The following is a 19,761-nucleotide window of genomic DNA, read 5'->3' on the forward strand; positions in this document are numbered from 1 at the left end:
TTTGGCTGTGCCCCCTCCCAGCTTCTGGTGCACCTCCAGCCTTCTCAGTCGGTAGAGCATGGGAAACTAAAAAGTCCTTGACTAGTGTAAGCACTACCTGGCAACAACTAAAACATCGGTGTGTTATCAACTTTGTTCTCATCCTAAATCCAAAACACAGCACTGTACCAGCTACTAGGAAGAAAATTAACTCTATCCCTGCCAAAACCAGGACAGCTTTATATGACAGCAGGCTATACAGAGGTGTATCGTTATGCATATTAGTAGATTTTGGCTACACAGAGAAGGTTCACATTAAAAATCAAGAATGGTAAGGACCAATAATGGTTTGATTGGATGATCAGGATTTTGAATCTGTGACAAGCAGAGCCAAATAGGCTGACACATTTCACCAAGGCATTACAAGAATTGCTTATGAGGATATTGCAACCCTGACTTTGTTAAATTGTCTGTATTGCTGGCAATAACACACACAGGCATTATATTAATGCTTGAAAAGAACTTTGTTGGTGGAAATCTCACTGTAATTGATAGATAGCAGCATCACTGGAGCTGAGAGTGCATGGTAGGAGATTGATCACACATTGATTCTGACATGGAAAATAAATATTCACTGGTTAAGAAAAAATAAGGCACACTCATCTAGGCCAGTATTGGCAGGGGTTTGAGAGTTCTGTTACAAAAGTGGTCTGAGAAAGTGTGTGAATACTTTTTTAATTAGTCTGTGTGATAATCTATACCACTGTGGTAACCTTGCTACCAGAGTGGAGCTAGTTTAAAGCAACCTTGGGTGTGTATGTAGTCCACCACATGGATTACAAGATGATCGTACTGTAGGTGTGAATCAGGCCATGAAGCAGAGATGAAAGAGGATTGAGGCGGTGGGAGGAGACTAAGAAGCTTTCATCCACCCCTAGGGCTGCAATTGAGAAAAGGGAAAATGACTGCCTTCCCTGTATATACATCTCCTCTCCCTCCAGCCCCCTCAGTCTGGAGGAAATTGCCTGTCTGCAGAGATTTAAGTGGCACAGGATGAAGAACAGCATGTGTTCTGCAAAATGGCTCCTCTGGTAAGAGCAAGGAGGCCTAAAACTTCAGGCTGCAGGTAGCAGGCAACGTGGCTAATGGAAAGAGAGGCAAGAAGGAAAGTTGATGTGCCTCCCAGGCAGGCTGTGACAGGATAACTTCCTTATTTCCTGCAAGCTTCCGAAGTGCTACATCTACTGATGCCACTGTATTAAACACAATGGTATATTAATTAAACTGATAGTGTTTAGTGTATAAGGTTTATTGCTTTATAATCATTAATTACAACAGTAATTAAGAGACTTCCAAAGAGATCACATGAGAAAAAAAAGAAAAAAATAAAGGCTTTAGGGTTTTCTCTTTGTTTTAATCATAAGATGCTTCAAGATTCTAATTCAAGAAATCTTGATCCGGGAATCTGATGGAAATTTAGGCTAAAATCCTGTCTTTATGAATGCTGATGAAGGCATTGCTATTGACTGACAAGTCCAAAACTTCTAATACACTGTGGCTGTGAACTTAGATCCCTGTTACAGAAGTTCCCAAAACACAATCTGTGAACCACTGATACTTCCCAGAGCTTTTGCTGACGGCTTATATAGAGAGCTGGCTGGTCTCTTAGTGTTGGCTCTTCTCTCTCTTTTCCAGCTGCTAAAGTGCATTAACAGAAGCTAAAAATACAAAAAACACTTTCCTAAAATGTGCTTGATGTGTAAGTGACTGTTGGAGCATGCAGTTGTGGTGGGTAGAGGAGGCAGTCTGCTGAAAAAGCAACTGAGATGGTGACGAATGTCTCCGTAGACAAAGGAATGTTGTCCACAGCATGAAGAAAAAGCTGAGAAGTCTTGCCCAAGAGAATGAAAATTCCCTCCTAATATATTTAGAGAAATTATGCCAGTGATGTTTCTTGAACTGAAACAGCCCAGCATGCTTAGAATTTAGTGCATATGTCTAGAATTTAATACAATTCAAGATCTTGTTTAGCTTAAGAGGGAGTACATTTAAAAATTAGAACTTCCAAACTTAATGTTGCTTCTGCTGCAGGCATTTTTGGTTACGTGTGGCATTCTCCATAGCCTCTCAAAGGGTTAGTCCTGTAAGCCTCTCCTGGTCAACTATTGGTTTAGCTGGTTTAATACAGATTTAAAGCAGCATTGAACCACAGAATCAAGCCAGCCTTTCTGGAGGGTCAGAAGGTATACACCTCAAGACAAATACTGTAAGAGTAGTCAGTGAAGAGTAATTTCATTCTGGTTTTGTTTCATCATTCTTTTTGGACACTTAAGAAGAATGATGCTAAAGGGATCTTCATTGTTGCTGTTCTTTTTGCTCCCTACTGAGAATAGACTAGAAGACTTCATTACTCACTTAATGCTTCCCCTTGAAATTAGTCTGTGGTATCATCATCCTCTTCAATTCCTAATTGCCTTGGTCTCTCCTGGAACAAAATATGGTGAAAACTAGAATGTACTGGCAATACTTCAGATTTATGAAAACACTGAAAGGTGATGGTGCTCGTATAGCAGCTGAGAGAGCTTTATAATTTCCATTGAAATTATAAATGGAAATTGGCTTAATATCTCAGCACACTACTATTCTGAGTCCATCGAAGAGAGACAGAAAAACTAAACCACAGAAATCTGTCTTCAAGTATTCACAGCTGTATGGAGTCAGCAAAATTTCATCCTTAAAATTCTTACAGAAGAAAGAAGAAGAACCAGGAAGAGTTGCACGCAAAAATTGGAAGATTTCATCCATATTCAAATCCCAAAGCAGCTGAGTTTCCTGTGGTTTCAGACCTTGTTGAGAGTTTTTTTGCTTATTGCTTCAAGAACAATAGCAGAAAAAGAGCCCAGTCCCTTTTCTCCTGGAAAACAGTATAACAAAATTTCCCATTTTGCACTGAACTAAGTGAAACACTGTGGAGCTGATTGCTAAGTTAGGAGCTAATAACGGATTTTCAGCACAGTAGGTAGAGAGTAAAATTTCATATCATTAACTTGGTATACCCTTGTTTGATATTTCTATAGAAAGGATATAGCCTGTTTTGATGTACTGGGAGACCCAGCATGCTTTCTCCAGGAAAGAGAGGAGTGACGACCATGACCATTTTAATTCAGTCATTCGGTTACTTAATTTGTGTCAATCAAGCTATATCACTTCCAGAATTACATAGCAGTATTTGAGCAGAACACAGTCTTCCCAGAAGTAAATGTAGAATAGCTGTTCAGTGTCTAGAAGTTTCTTCTCTAAGCTCAAAAAACAAAAGGGCAGATCACTCAGTTTTGCTAATTGCTATGTTTATTTTCTGAAAACAATCAGAAAAACCCTGTTTCAATGTTGGCTTTACTGTTTTCAACAACAAAATGACTCACATCCAAAATGTGTCTTTTCCTCAGCCTCCACAACCCAAAATACAGAGGCAGTCATCATCTAATCAGATATAATTACTCTTGTTTATAACAGCAACAGCATGAGCACCTCATGGTGAGCCAACAACTCTACCAAAGGGGTGAAAGAGAATGTTGTAACTGCTCAGTAATTATAACTGCTCAATAGTTTGGTCAATGCATGTTGAAAAGATTTGGTAAACATGTATGGAGGAGTGGAGAGAGAAGCAAAGCAATGAAAGCCAGATGGCTGAAAATGGAGGAAATTCCAGGCAATTTCTACAGCTTTGTTCCTGCGTATTTTGAAAACTAAACGTTTATTCCTGTCCAACAAAGAACAGCTGAATGCTACAAAACAAAAAAAAACAGTAAAGAAAAAGCAGACAATTCTAGGAATAGCATACGATTTCACCCCAACACTCTCTTTACTCCTTCAAGCCTCTGTTGTTAGCGAGATAGGAAACCATCTGAGTGGTCCTGATACCTGAATGAAGGGTCAACATAGCCTGAGTTAGGCTGGACTCTAGCTGATTGCACAGTATCTTCTTTTTCTCTTCCTTTTCTTCTTTTTTCCCCCTGCATCTCCTTGTTTTGTGTTTGTGCAATAAATTACCTGTTATTATTTTAATGTTTATTTGGTGAATGCAGTATTGTCCATCTGTTTTGCACTATTTCATTTCCCAGATGAAGTCAAACTATAAAGGAGAAAAAAATTAACATGTTTTTTGATGCATTTGGAGACGTGAGGCATTAGGTTGCTGGTAGGTCAGACTTAGTTTAAGATGTGCTCCCATCAACAATCTGAAATGAATTCAATGTGTGTGGAAGGGCCAGAGCTTTCTCTAATCCATTAAAGGTGACCTCTGTGTGTGGGAGGGTGTCAATGCATATGTGTTTTGTATCGCTCAAGTGAAATATTAGAACATCTCTGTCTAGTTCATGAAAAAGGTTAAAAGATTTGCAAGTCATTATGTCTACAGATACTGCAGTATAGCCTTACTGGCAGGGGATACCAGTTCTTGTTTTGTTGTAGTCTTTTCTCAGAGGTGCAAGTTAGAATTAGCTTTAATGAGGCAATGATGGTGTTACTGTCTCTTTGTGCCACAGAAAGATTTTCAACCCCTCATAAACCCCTGACATTTTTTTTTAAGTGGGATGTATTTAAGTCTATTTTGAACTGAAGTGCATTGAGAATGTCTTTGACAGCCTCTTAAGATGTAGCCCACAGAGCCTCCTGGGATCACAGGCCACAGCTTGAACTATTGATGGAGTAGGTTGGAGAATCAGACATTAGAAGGAATATGCTGCCAGACAGGGTAGATTCACCCTTATTTGAAGCCTTTAGGTTGAGAAACAGCTTAAACAGGAGTCATGGGCTCAGTGAGAGAATCACAATCCCATTTTTTGTCTAGGTTTACTTTGCTAAAGACAGGACTGTACAAAGACATTTAAACAGGCAGCCATACCTATGCGGCTCTGTTATGCTGTATCTGCATTACCTGCATGCCTACCCTGCACTACTGTAATACCACCCTGGCCTTAAAATGTATTAGTCTGTGACCTAAAAATATTTATCTTTCTCTCTCCTTTTTTATAATATAATCTCCCCCTTTATACCCTCTCTGGTTGTTAAAGAGATTGTCCAAGATATGCCTGACAGCTCACCCTTCTCCTTTCTCGCTGGATGTGTTACCTGTGGTGGAGCAGTAACTGCATGCTCCTCGGTATCTCTTACTCAACAGCAGTTACAGTGAAGTCACCAAGGGAACCTGTAGGGAATGGTCCTTTTCAGCCATGTGTGTCACATCTAAATGTGAAGCAAAGCAACTTGCAAGTTGCCAGGGTCAGTGGAGCAGCTCTGGAGTCTCTGTCACAGTCTGCCTCCAGCTCTTCTAGTTTAAAATTTCAGACCTCTTCCCCAGATGTTTTGCTTTTTTAAATAATATGATGGTTCCTTCATTAGATAGGATTTCACTCATAGACATCATCCTCTGTTTCAGCTTATATTCCATTCAGACTACTATGTTCATAAAATATTAGAGTGCAATTGTAAATATTTTTTTAATAACTTATACCATATTTCCTTCTTACTTCAAAGAATGGTAGATGACACTTCTTATTCAGAATCCTATATACCTAGAGAGATTATTTTCCTTTACACAAATCTCCAGGTCACAAGTTTCGCGAAGTTAGTATACCATGCCCTACCACAGGTTTTTTGTAGCTTGGTTTGTGATGAGTGTGAGCTTAAAGTCATAGTAGGGACTTAGTGAGTCCCTCTGCAGAGGACAATTTCTCTTCTCTTTTTCCTGGTACTGTTAATTTCCTGGCTTTAGTCACGTTAATATGGTCCACTTCTCTCCACCCTTCTTTAATGCCTGTGTTAACCAGAACTTAATATTCACTGCCACTTGATATTTTTCTGTATTTTGAACAAATATGCTCTTACTTAGGCATTTCATATGTTAACTTCTAATTGTTAGTTTTTTCTCTAAATTTATTCTCAATTTTCTTGAGTATTAATTTACTGCCTCAACAGCAGGATTTTACTCCCAAAAGAAAGCTTTCCCAACAGTGACGATAAAGAGCATGTCTTTGCTCTTGTGCCAAATATGAAGTCAAATGTTTTGTAGCATAATGGCCAGGATTAGCTTTTTCACTGCAACATTAACCTGTGAAATAAGCTACAGGGTCTTCTAAACGGTTGATTTTACTATACATCATCACTTCCTTTAAAAAGGGGTGAAATGAAGAGCACCACTCTATCTTCAATTTACAGTACTGCTGAAGTAACTTACTATAGCAATAGTCTGAGGAATACCCAATATTTTCAAACCAATAGACCTTTATGGATGAAAAGATAAGGTATGTGAAAGGAAAATAAAAATATGGCCCTAACTGCTGAAAATGTACTGTACAGTTCTGTACCACACTTACACATCAGAAAGATTCACACATGAAATAAATGGAGGAGGTGCTTTCATTTCCATTCAGTTTGGAGTGAATTACTTACCTATAGAAGGAGCCAGACTGATTAAACAAAGAGTGCTGTATCTGCCAAGTAGGTCTGTCACATCTACAGAAGCACAGCAAGCCCTCCTATTTGTGTCCATGAAAATTTACATCTTCAGTTATGTGATCTCCATTCCTCTGGCCTCTCTGCTAACATTGTTAAGCATTGAAGGTCTCACTGACAGAGTGGAGTTTGTGGTGTGCAGTTACCCATCAGAAATGTGACTAAGCTGATGTATTCTACACTGTAACCAGCTGTTAGTAGATCTTAGTCATTCACAGCCTTGGGAAAGACTTGAACCACTCACACAGAGGTGAACAGCAATGCATTTAATTACCACCCGATGGATCCACAGATCTGTATTGTTATAACTATTGGATGGAGGTTTGGGGTTTGGTTTTCTTTTTTTTTTTATTATAATATTTACACTGTTGTGCTTCCTGATCTGAACAAAGGTATTCAGATACATCAGACAAGTTCATTCCCCTTCCCATGAGGACACAAACTGTACTGTCTAAAGTCATTATTTTCTCCAAGATCTAAAAAGCCAGTTTCTCATTCAGGGAAAGTTAGGGGAGAAGTGTATTAAGTCACCATTCTGTAGTCTGTGGATTCTGCACACAAACCTATATTGATATAGCTATTTGGATGGAGATATGAAGTGTTTTAGTACAAGTTTGCCTATATACATAGTAACTTTTCTGACACCATCACTTTGAATATAATAAATTTTCCTTCCATGCATTTTTTGAGTCAGAATCGGATCTTGGTTGATATTTCCATGAATCTGAATGCTCTACCATGGTTGTTTTGGTTATTTATGGGTGTAACACGAGTTTAAAGCCTCCTCACTCTTTGTGAGGAGCTCCTGCGCGTTTGGATCTCTGCATGTCAATGTGAGGAAAAACATTTTATTGCAGAAGACTGAAGGAATTACTGAACAGATTATCAGTCACAGTTTCAGAATCTCAAAGGGGAAAGTAAAAAGGAAATATTGCATCTGGATGTGCCCTTGGAACAAAGTTCTTGCACTGCCTTACTAACTGTATGTTGCATTGAAGGGAACTCAAACATAAGCAGGCATTGGGAGTTTCCTGAGTTCAGTCACAGTACCATATAGATATATATATACCTAAGTTCAACTGTTCTCCCCTCCCCCTACTAAAAAACTAGAGAAAAACCTTGTATGCCTGATTTTGAGAGACAGCCTGTTTGTACCTTCTGCACTGGCGAAATAGTTCAGGAACAGTTCATCCTAATGAAAATATTATCCCTGTAATGCTTCCAGCCAGGTCAGCAAGAAGCTCATGTTATCTGCTGTTTTTGTGGCAGTACTGCTCATAAAACTTGGACTTGCTAGAGAATTACTTAAGCCCACGCTATCCCAGCCGAAACCAGGACACACTGTTATCTGAACACTGTTTCATTCATGAATCTGCTTTCTTTGTCCATTCAATCCAGTGACATCTCCTTTACTTCTTTCCTGCACTGATCATTTCAGCAAAGGCATCCTTAGATTTTAGGAGAGTCTTGTTACTCTGTGGGACAAAGTCACACGTTCATGAATATTGATCTTACAGGTTGTGAAGTCAGGCATCTTGTATATTCTTTGCATCTACATGCATTTTCAAACTATCTCATTTTTAAAATGCTTCATTTTAGATGGTATTTCAGATTACAAATAATCAGTTCATTGCACGTCTTTCTCACCTGCTGAGCTTTTTCTTTCTCTGTCTTCTGGTGTCTGTAAGCTTGCTGATTTCTCCTTCAGGAACAGCGGTTTTTTAACATTTTCCATATGGCATAAAGTTAGGCCTAAGAAAAGGTGTTGGCTTATGAGACAGTCCAGCATGGAGAGCATCAATGTGAAAAAAGCCAGAGAGTCTTTGACATAAAGCAGCTCTGTCATGGGCAGCAGCGTGTTAAACTGTCCCTCTGCTTCTGTGTAGAAAAACTGTATGAGAGTGCTTCATAGACTGATGTGCACAATTTATTTCATAAATTAGCAGTTCTTGTGTTTTTGCATTACTTTGATGTAGGGTTAGGGCAAGGGGTATTATCCTGCTCCACTGTAGTTCCTAAACTGTGTGTTCCTTCCTGCACTCCTCATTCAGTTTCTGCCATTACAAGTGCAATTCATGCAATTTCTGCCCTATTCCACAAACCTCCCTATATTACTTCTTAACCAGCTTTCCACCTTTACACTAATTTACTCTGTTCCTCAACTGTTTCCTATCTTCATTTGTGAAAGGGGCTACCAAGGACCTATTTCCATTGTATCTCACATAAAATATTGAACAACCTCCTTGTAAGAAGTTGCTGCTTTAAGCGTGAGCCCAAATCTAAACTTGAGACAAAAACTGGTACTCATTTGTCTATCAAGCCTAAACTGATCTGTGTAGCTATATCAAAGACAGCCATTGCTATCATTTATCTCAATGCCACAGTTATCATACAGAGTAAAAGTCTCTTGTGAGGTACTTTTCAGTAGCCAGTATGTCTGCTAATCTCTCAAACCATTTCTCTGCCAAACCAGTTCACTGACCTGAAGTTGTCTTTCCATGTTCCTCTGTGGTTCATGCATTCTGCATATGCAGTAGTCCCCTGAAAGACCCACTAGACAACCTCCCACTGTTCAAAGTGTTGGCAGAAAAACACAAACCCTCTTTTCTGACGTGCTTTAATGGTTGATGTTCTCTGCCTTCAATTCAAGGTGCAGCAAGACTTTTTTACTGTAAGGAACCTTATATATATTGCTTGAAGCATGTCAGAAGGTTATTCCAGCAATCAAAATTGCCATTTGTAGAATTGTTGCATACTCCATTTACCCTCTGTTCTTCTCTGACTTTTGAGTTCCTCCTCTATTTTCCTCTATTTGGCTCTGTTATATAAATATTGGCTCCCTGCCACATTCAGCTATAATGAGCTGCAATATTCATTGATACCAATAAGTCTACAGAGTGAATGCAGGCCACTTCTGTCAGCTCCCAGAGCACTCTCATTGAGCCTTTGATCTGCTTGCATGTGTTGGCTGCATAGGCATCTCTCTAATGGATTCCCTTCAGTTGCAAGGAAGATGCTTTTTGAAGAAAAGCACCTCACTCTTCCTTGCGCACAACGATCCCCTAAAACTTTCCCTGCCTGTTCAGCTCCCTTGTCACGTTGGTGATACTGAACAACAGATCTTGTCAGGCTGGCACTGAACAACAACTGAGTGTGAATTATTTTTCTGTTGCTGCTGCTGCTGCTAATTGAAAAGTACTTTGCCTTTTCATTTTTATTTCTTAATCAAATATTAACTTTTTCAAAATTTAGTTAAATCTCAGTTTTCCTCTGAGGTGTGTGTATACTGTACATATATTTGCAATGTTCTCTCTAACACAAACTGAACCATAGCAGTAGGGAGATCACTTCCTAGAGACTCAGATCCATGTTTAAACACCTAGGTGGAGGTCTTAGCTCTCACACTTCATTTCAAAGGAGCAGTCTGACTTTACTGAGAGTGATTTAACAGCTGAATGAAAAATTAATTGTAGTTAAAGTCTTACCTTTTATGCCCCTTTCTTTGAGACTAGGTTGATTATAAAGCCAGGAACTGACCTGGGAGTCCGCATCTCAATCCTGTATCTTCACTGCAGGAAAGTATACTACTCAAACAGGATTGACAGTAACCTTCTCTGCTGTCCAGAGTTTAAGATTACATTCTGGATGGTATTTAAGACCTGACAGTAAGGATACTGACTCAACCCAAGATAAATATGCTAAAGGAGCCTCAAGAAAGCCTTTCACACCTATGAAACAGGAAGATTTGCCACAAACACAGCTCCAGATCGATAACAGAAAAGGAAGGGAGAAGATATATGGCCTCCAAGTAGTCTTCCCAGTCTGCAGGGTCCAATGGAGGACACACAGGTTGACAGAGGACAAGAGGAAGCCAGTATTGACATAGTATGTGATTTACTCATTCTTTTGCATGCACGTATACACAGCTGCCACCCAGCCCTTGGGCACTGAGGAAGGTCTTTATGCAGGCAGGTGTCAGATGTTAAGTGAGATGCTTCCAGGCAAACTCTCTCCACACTGATGAATGTTTATTTTAGAAATAAGAAGAGTTCTTTTGTATCACTCTCATATGGTTTAACCACATAAAAATGACAATAATTTCATTTTTTTAGAACTAGTTTGGGAGGTCTTTGTGTAGAAGGGTGTTTACTTTTCCTGTGCAGTGTTCAATTTTCTTGGCAGTGCTTGAAGGGATTCTGTCAGGATGAAATCATATATCTCTAGAAAATATTCTTTACTTATAACACCTAACAGCTTAGAATGCTTTGGTTTTTACTATATATACCGTACATATAGGGACTGGTCCAAAACTGTTGGCTCCATAGTGCTTTGGCTCAAGACTATGCATTTTTCAAGTTCTACCTACATCATTTACTTTTTCCAGACTGACTATGGGGGTGTGAGAGTGCTTTGTTCTGAAGGCTCGTGGCTCCACTGGGGCAACAACTCTAATTCTAGCAGCTTCTCCTGCCATGAGTAACTGCTTAATAGCGGGTGCCACTTTCTGCTCTACCTAGCTAGCAGAATTATTATGTGGGCTCCAGTTCTTGTAGCAATGAGAGAGACATTTCAAAACTGAGGCAACAGTGCATTGTTGTCCCTGTTGTTATTTGTAACACACTAATGCCTGGAGGCTCCTGTCAAGCTGAGAGTCCCGTTGTGCTAGGCAGTAGATAAAGACAGAGTAAGAGATCATCCCTGTTATAGGAGCACAACCTAAGCAGACAATATGGATGAAGCTCAAGAGAAAAAAAGTATTGTTACGATTTTGGAAATGTGACATTGAGACACACATGAGAGAAGGGTATGATCCAGCCCAGCACTTGAGTCTTCCCATTGGATCAAAGGGTATATTCACATAATCACAGCCCATGTTTCAGCAGTTCTGGTCTCAGTCACCTCTGGGATTCAGCGAAGAGCCAGGAACAAGGTCCTACTCACTTAATCCTTCAGTTCTTCACTTGAACTTCTTGGGCAAGATATGACATTGATACTTTTTGTTCTGTCACAAGAAGGAAAGTTCATTTCTAATTAAAATTAAACGTATAGAACTATTTAGAAGTTCATGTTCGTGTTATATGTTAGAAGCTTTTTTTGTTTTCCTTTTGAACCACTTGAAGTTGATCACAAATGCCCAGGTTATATTCTAGTTGAATATATGGGCCCTCACAAAACTTGAAATTCATTAAAGTGTAACACGATAAGTTTAATTTAGGGTTCACAGGCAGAATTTTTGTTAACTATGTCAAGATAATTTCTCTTATTAGAAATAGCATGGTTAAGCTGTTTTTCGAGAGCATCTCTTATGTTTTTAGACTTATATTAATAATACAGAATAATTGTGCTGTGATTGAAATCAAGATTTTCAGACTACTGGGCCTTTTTTGGCAACTGGAGCTTCACAATTGTTCTCTTTCTTTTATTCAAGAGACCTGCAAATATTCACATTTTAAAACATACTGACCATGATTAATTATGGAAACTGCTTGTTTACCTGAAGTTAAGTACATGCATAAGCACTGCTTAGTCAAGCCTAATTTATTTAATGAGAATGTTCCAGCAAATTACAGTTTCTCTTTGGTCTTTTAGAAATTAGAACTTTAATTAATAAAATTATTAGTACTATATTACAGATTATTAGTCTAATTCATAAGATGAACTGACTGTTAGATTTCCTAACTGGTGTTTTTCTGTTCATAAAATCTGTCCATTACTCCTTCACTTTGTTAGTTTATAGTTCCTAGAAGTGCAAGAAATGTAGGGCTCTAGTTTGTTGGGCTTCTGATGAATTTATGTCCGGTTTTTAGACCACATCCTTAGCATTGTGTATAAGAAAACTTAAAGGAAAACCATTGCCTTGAGCAGTCAGATCAGGTTCACTACTTAGTTTGCCTATCTTCATGTGCATTGTATGTCTCCGTATACTTCACCAACTCTAAAAAATCTACTAAGGCATCACAACAATCTGCTGGAAGCAGGAGATTGTTCATTTGGAAAGTGAAAAGTTCCTGTGATCAGTTTTGTACTTTGAGTTTGTGATGATACTTGAAATAAGCTGTATTTTGGGACCATCCTCTGCTCCCTATACATTTCCAGTGGAAACTTGTTTTCATTTATGTTCATTTGAAAAACGTGCATGTATGTGTATTCTAATACATGTATCACTAATATACACATATCCATTTCAACATATCCAGCCCTATGAATTGCCTTTTTCCTGTTACATTCCTCTCTGTTAGTCGTCTCTAAATGTCTCTGTGGTTTTGTATTAATATAGTTTTTCTTCAATCAGTTCAAATATTCAATGTATTGTATGTATGTCAGCCTATACAGAGAATGAAAACCTTTTGAATTCTGTTTTTTATGAAGTACAGCAGAAGAAATATTTTAAAAGTCTAGTTTGTGCTTAAATACATAACCACTACTTAGGTGTTTAGGAGGTGGAGACAGACAACTGATGAACTGATAGACCTAAAGTTAGGACAAGCCAGGGGTTTAGGGGCACAGATGTGCCAAAGTTCTGCTGTAAAAAAAGGCTAAAAAGACATTGTTTCTCTATTGCAACACATTAGTATAGCTTTGGGCACTAGTGGAGGAGAAAGGAGGGGGGATAAAAAGAACATTTCACACCAAAACCATGCAATCTCTTCACCAGGCTCTGGGAAGCAATACAGGAAGTACCAAACCGATGACTTTCAGCTGAGCTATGAACTAGCAAGTATGCAGATTTTTCCTAAAGTCTGTACCTTAACAACTACAGTCAGCTTGCAAAGATGCCAGTTCCACTTGCTAAGGTTCCTTTAGCTTGATCCTGTAACTACCAAATTCACTTTTTTAAGTATAGGATTATTTCCTACTTGAATTTTAATTCTGGTATTGTCAGATGCAGACAGGACATGATGGCATTATTCTTTTTTGTATGCTATACGCAACTGGAAGAGTCAGTTCAGTATGGCCAAAATACCTAAAAGAAAAAAGAGGCAGAGGAATGCACAGATAAGGACTGCATGAAATGACAGGAATTATTTCAGTTAGCGTCACATAACACTCTACAGTAAGGCTAAAACTGTGTTACTACAGAAAAACAGTATTTTAAAAAAAAAACGATTATTGTCTCCAACAGTACAAGTAGTTTGAAAACTGAATTGTAAATTTAGCAGGATAATATTAGTTCAAAGTCTTGCAAACACCTTTAGCTGTTATAAAATAATTCTACAGCCCTGTGATTCTATTCTGTGAGGTTATCACTGATCTTCTCTGTTTTTTAGGGCTTTGAAATTCTGCCAGTCATATATGTCATTTATGGTTTTGGTTGTTTGCACATCCCTTCTCTACTTTGCACGTCTCTGATCTACTCTACATTCTTTACTTTGTATCTGTGAAAGCCCGTAAAAGTCACTGGGGACTATGAAAGTACAAGGGTAAGAGAGAATTTGACCTCATATTTCCTGAGCACCTCTAAGGAATCTCCTGTTTAAAGCAGCTGGGAAGAATTGTGAACAAACCGATGTTATGGGTAGGGCAACAGATGCAACCTGCAACAGAAATTTCAAACACTGGAAAAACAAATTCTTTCTCTTTACTGAAACACAGCATTTCTTTCTGGAAGAAGAAACAGACACCGTCTTATGCAGAAGCCAAGATCTCCAAAGAGTTTATGTGGCCTGCTAGCCGCTGAGGTGTGAACTGCCAACAGAAACATTGTGCACTTATACCAATAACAAACAATGAGTTGCTGGAGGCAACAGCTATTAACATCACTTGAATAAAAGAAGCTCTGGCAATTAACCATGTATCAAAACAGATGCTGAAATAAGAAAATGCCTTCTTTTCAGCACCTACTCAAATATCTTATTTTAGATTGTGCCAAAACTGAAGGGTAGCTGATATCCACATTAATTCTGACTGACAATTTAATGGGAAAATCTGGGAAGATGTCTCCCCAAAGATTATTTGTATGGAGAACATACTCCAGATTAATTTAACTGGCTGCCAGATGTCACTCCTATTCCACTGCTAAAGAGCTCCCGGTACACATATCGGGCTTTAGTGACCTTCAGTGTATTATGGCCTGGAAAGTGACCATGGCAACTTCTAAATCAGTATGCAAGATGTGTTCATTGTTAGAAAGGGTTAAACACATTTTTGTCATTGCTGCTAGCAGAACCAAGGCTGTTGTCTAAAAGAGAACTACAATGTCATTAGTGCTTACGGTGATGCTCAGGGCATACCCTGTCCTGTTATAAAATCAGAGATTGTCATCAGCAGATGGAGCACAGAAGGGGAGCGATGTGGCTTTAGTCCATCAGCATTATCATCTAGAGAGGAAAAAATATTTCTTACCTACTAGCTGTTTCAGTTTGTTATGGGTATTACTGAGAGGGAGGGAACAAATGCTCAAAACAACTTTATAAAATAGAGAAGTTTGAATTGTTCTGTGACTGTAGGATGACACAAACTTAAATTATTATTTCCATGACATGTTTACTAACATAACGCGTTTTAAACGTGCTGAGCAGTTTCCATTGACTGCTGATCTCAGACTGTCAGAGTGTTTTTCCTCTGCTTCTTCCACAAATTCTGCTTCATGCTGTTGATATGTTTCATAACTTTCCCTTCATCATCTGCCTCCATCCTGCTTGGAGCCTGAGGGTGTCTTTCTTCATAATCAGTCTCTTTAGTTTCTGCCTGGCTTTGCTTTCTTCAAGGGCAGGTTCTCTGAGCCTTCCTTGTCCTGAATGTTTAATTTACTCCCCTAGCAATCAGTTTCAATAACATCATGCAGGAAAGGAAACTATTCTTCAGGATTATAAAAAGTGGCAGTATCTGGCTCTCGTACTTTATTTTGGATGTGGGAATATGTACAGGTCAGTGCAGTGTTTTGCGTAAAGTTGATGGGAAGAATATTTTCTTATATTCTCATTCTGAATATAGGACTTCTTTCTGTAAACATTTCTGCATGTCTGTGAAGTGCCTTCTAGTAGAGTACAAGAGTGGAAGACCTAATATTTTAAGCAATTTTCTGTGTATGGCTGACAGAATTAGGGGTTGTATTCAGTACAGCTCAGACAGCAGAAATCTGGTTTTAATGTGATCAACACTGAAATTCAGTCATCAACAATCCTGTTGACGCAAGATTTACATAGCTAGTGCAGAGAAAGGCTGGCTCAGTGACAGGTGTTGACCCAGGGGTTGAAGAGGATCTTCCTGCTCTCCTGTTGCATCTCTCAAGGCGTTAGCACTCCCTACCTCCACAACAAGGAAAAGTCAGTCAGGAACACCACAACTGAATCTTCTGGAAGAAATTCCTGTTCAGCAATTCACTGATAGATTCCTTTGATGGACTTCGTTAATATCTTCATTTTTTTCTGTTAAAGACAAAAAAAACCCCAGTTAATTAAATCCATTCAGTCTTGAAATACATCGGCCAGGCTCCTGCACACCAAAAACTTCTAATTTAGGACACAAAACTGTTCCTATGATATTGCAGGAGTCCCAAAGACTTGAAGTCCAGGAGCTTTTGACAAGAAATGAAAATGCAGAAGAACAGTAAATATCCTTCTTAGCCTCATCCTGCAACTACAAGAAGGGTGACAGTGATCAGAGAAGGAGAATTCCCTTTCATTTACTGCTTCTTCACTCCATCTGTCATTATAAAAAGAGAAAAATTAAGGTGACTTTATTCTGTGCTTAAGGTTTTCTCTCCTGACCCCTTCACAGATGGGAGATTGGGAAATGGAGCACCTGCAGTCTTACCTGTGGGGTTGGATTGCAGACACGAGATGTCTTCTGTTCTCATCTACTATCAAGAGAGACTAATGAGACCGTGATTTTGGCAGATGAATTGTGCTATAAACCGAAGCCATCCCTTGTGCAAGCCTGTAATCGCTTTGACTGCCCACCCTCCTGGTATTCTACAGAATGGCAAGAGGTAAGAATGTATGTGTAATCTCATTTTATGACTGCTAATAGTAGTCATTACCTGCATTATCGATGCATCATTTTGCTTTTGCCCGTCAAGAGGATTCATTAATCATTCTGATGAGCCATTAAAAAAATGAAAAAGTGTGCCTTTTTGCTCTTTAAAAAAAAGCATTAACATTTTCAGAGGTAAATAATGACTATGGATACTTCTAATGCAAAGTTACTGGACACTCTTAACAGCTGGCTATAGATTCCAGACAAAAATATCTGAAATATGATGGTCAGCTGCAGTGCGTGGATTTGGGTTAGCAATGCCAAGGTTTCTAGGAATACAAAGCTATAAGTATCAAGGAGGAGAGAATCTCTAAAGCGCGTTGGGTATTCCATATATTCTCAAATAATAATTTCAGTTAGGACAAGAAAAACTGCTCATCCTTCAGAGTCACAAATGAGTGTTAGGCACTTTCCTTTGGGAGATGGATGCCTTATTACACTAACGCTGAAAATTCCTGTCTACACAATGGATTTGTACAAGGCTTTCCGTCTTCGGAAAGCAACCTGAAATGAGTCTATTTGCTGCCATCTGGTAGCAGATGAAAACACTTGTGCAATTCAAAAGACTTAAAGATACTTCTGCTGGATATAATACTGCACAGGAAGAAAGGATCCTGCCCTGTTGTCAAGAGTAAAGGAAAAAATTGCTGTGTGGTGCAGGTGCAAACAAAAGGCCTGTTTAAATCTTCACTTCTGCTGGGTACAAGGATTCATTCCATCCTATGAGAAAACTATGAGCACTTGGCATAGTGATTACATATGCCCACCCAGTCTCCGTCCATAACATCTGCTCTTTATTTAACAGCCAGGGAGATGTTAGTGTACTCGCCTAATGAAGTTGATAAGCCTGTGAAGCTCTACTTCATGGGAGAGCTCTGGGTTTGGGCAGCCATGCCAGTAATAAAAATTTATGCCAGCCTGATGTTCTGTCAAAGCTAGATAACTAGCCTATGACATTAGTCCTATATTTAAAACAATTCAGTGATATTTCATGCTTTAATTTGTCTACTGATATTCACATACATATATTTGCTTAGTTGTACTTTTGAATATTTCTAGGCTATAGTCATACATAAATGCTATATTTGTAAATAGTAAATAGTATTATACCAGCACATAACATAATAAAGTTGAGCATTTCAAAGTTAGGATATGCTAGAAGGAATGCCTATGCTCATTCAAATCCTATAGTTGACCACAGTCCTTACAGAAAGCAATTTTATTGAAATTTATTTGAACAGTCAGAAGAGACATACATTACAGCATGATGAAAAATTTGCTTTCTGCTAACAATGACCATTAGCTATAGGCCACCCTCGAATGGTACCAAAATAGTTTCCACTAGAGCAATTTCCAAACAGATTTTTTTCAAGATTTGAACATCTTCCTCAACAGTGTAAACATGCGTATTTCCGTCTGTCTAAAGTAATGTTTTAGCCATTTTTGTATCTGCTCAGGGGTTCTCAAATATGATGTCTTTCTGAAAGTTGTAGCAGATCTTAGGGAAGAGGGAGCTCGATTAGGTATAAAGGCTTTAACAAGCATATTAATCAGGAATTAAATCAAACTGCTCTGTTCACACCTTTTGTGTTAGCTGCTGCCTTCTCTGGGCTGGGTGGAGAGAGAGAACCTGTGCTGCAATTCGTTGCTGCAGCTTAACAAAGGTCACATTATAGCTCTTCTGCGGTTACTTCCACAGGCTTTGCAGGCTGGGCAGCTGTGGACGTAGCACATGGGCACTGAATATTTCCTGTGCTTACCTTTCACCAGGAGAAAACAGCACAAAAAATGTACTTCTCTACTTACTGTCTTCTGCCTCTGTTTAGATGAGAGAAAAAAGCCTAATCCATCAAAATTAATTTCCATTCTCTCATTTTTTAAAGACATCTGCCTTCCTTCTTTGCACCACCAACCTCTGTACAGTTATTTCCACCCTGTAGGAAAGCCAGGCCTCGCAGTTCAGTCTCACGCAGGTTTCCCATATATGACCTCCATGTGAAAACCTGCACCATCAGGCCAGTGCATTGCACTTAGGGATTATTACAGCTGTTGGCTCCTGCGATGCATGAGGGAAAAGACCATTTGGGCAGAATGTGAGTGACTGAGACTTCTGGAGGTGAGCTCCAGCCATGCAGCAGAGCTGCCATGGAGCCTTCCAGCAGAAGAAATCCTGCAGGAGGATTTCTTTCCTTGCATTAAGGGACCCACAACACCTCCCCTCTCCCCAAATCCCTGTGAGGGTTCCCGACGTATGGGCAGACAGAGGGCCCTGCGGGAAGGTGCCTTCCTCACATTGAGGAAAGTCCTTTAAAGCTTCACTGACACTACAGGGTAACATCTGTTCTCCACACAGCCTGGTTTGAAGCCATGTCTTTGGTTTCATCTGTGGAGTTCATTGTGCTTTTCAGAGCACTCTCTCACAATAGTTTCAAGCAAACAAACAAACAAAAGATTTAAACTGCAATGAGCAATGTTTTCTTTTCTAAGGCCTTTTATGCTTGTTAAGGAAGGGTTGTCTGAATTAAATGCTGTTAGAAACCCCAGTGTTCATGGCAGATAAACACACAATAATTATCAGTGTTGTAACATTCCAAGCATTTTTTTTGGTATCTCTTTACAGATTCAAGACTATTTATTTTTAAATAGTTCTGTTTCTTAGCTAAATCCATTAGGATGTTTATCTTGTTTTCAGTAGTGTGCTTCTGGAGGAAAGTGGATATGAGCTTCATTTTTATAAGGCCCTATAAATATCTACTCTGCAGACCTCAAATGGGAGACATCCATTAGTAAATCTTCATCTTCCTTTGTTTTATTATTAAATAAATGCCATAGTCTCAGTCCCAGCATTCTTTTTTAGCTTCTTGGTGCTATCTTTGCTCCAAAGATAATTAGAACAATGGCTTGACAACAGAGTCACCATGGGAAAACTGGTAACATTTTCAGATATTTTCCTAGCTATTTTTTCTCCAAACTGTAAAAAGGCTTTCTAAATCTTCATGTGTCAGGCCTTAGAAAGCAACTGAAGGACCTGCTGAAAGAAAAATGTTTACTCCCTTTGCAGATGCTTTATCTTACTGTAGAATCATAGAATCATAGAATCATTAAGGTTGGAAAAGACCTCTAAGATCATCGAGTCCAACCATCGACCCAACACCACCATGCCCACTATACCATGTCCCTAAGCGCCTCATCTACACGTCTTTTAAATACCTCCAGGGATGGGGACTCAACCACTTCCCTGGGCAGCCTCTTCCAATGTTGAACCACTCTTTCAGTAAAGAAATTTTTCCT

The 19,761-nt window shown here is 39.0% G+C and overlaps 1 protein-coding gene across 1 annotated transcript in view; it reads left to right on the forward strand.

Annotated features, from left to right (window-relative positions):
• Positions 1-19,761, forward strand: part of ADAMTSL1 (ADAMTS like 1) — a 464,029-nt gene that overhangs the window by 383,166 nt on the left and 61,102 nt on the right. Inside the window, exon 17 of the mRNA XM_009274309.1 lies at positions 16,213-16,423. Coding sequence (XP_009272584.1) covers positions 16,213-16,423 — 211 coding nt within the window. The remainder of the gene's footprint in view (positions 1-16,212; positions 16,424-19,761) is intronic.

Source organism: Aptenodytes forsteri, unplaced genomic scaffold (genome assembly GCF_000699145.1).
Source record: "Aptenodytes forsteri isolate BGI_AS27 unplaced genomic scaffold, ASM69914v1 Scaffold46, whole genome shotgun sequence".
Taxonomy (NCBI): domain Eukaryota; kingdom Metazoa; phylum Chordata; class Aves; order Sphenisciformes; family Spheniscidae; genus Aptenodytes; species Aptenodytes forsteri.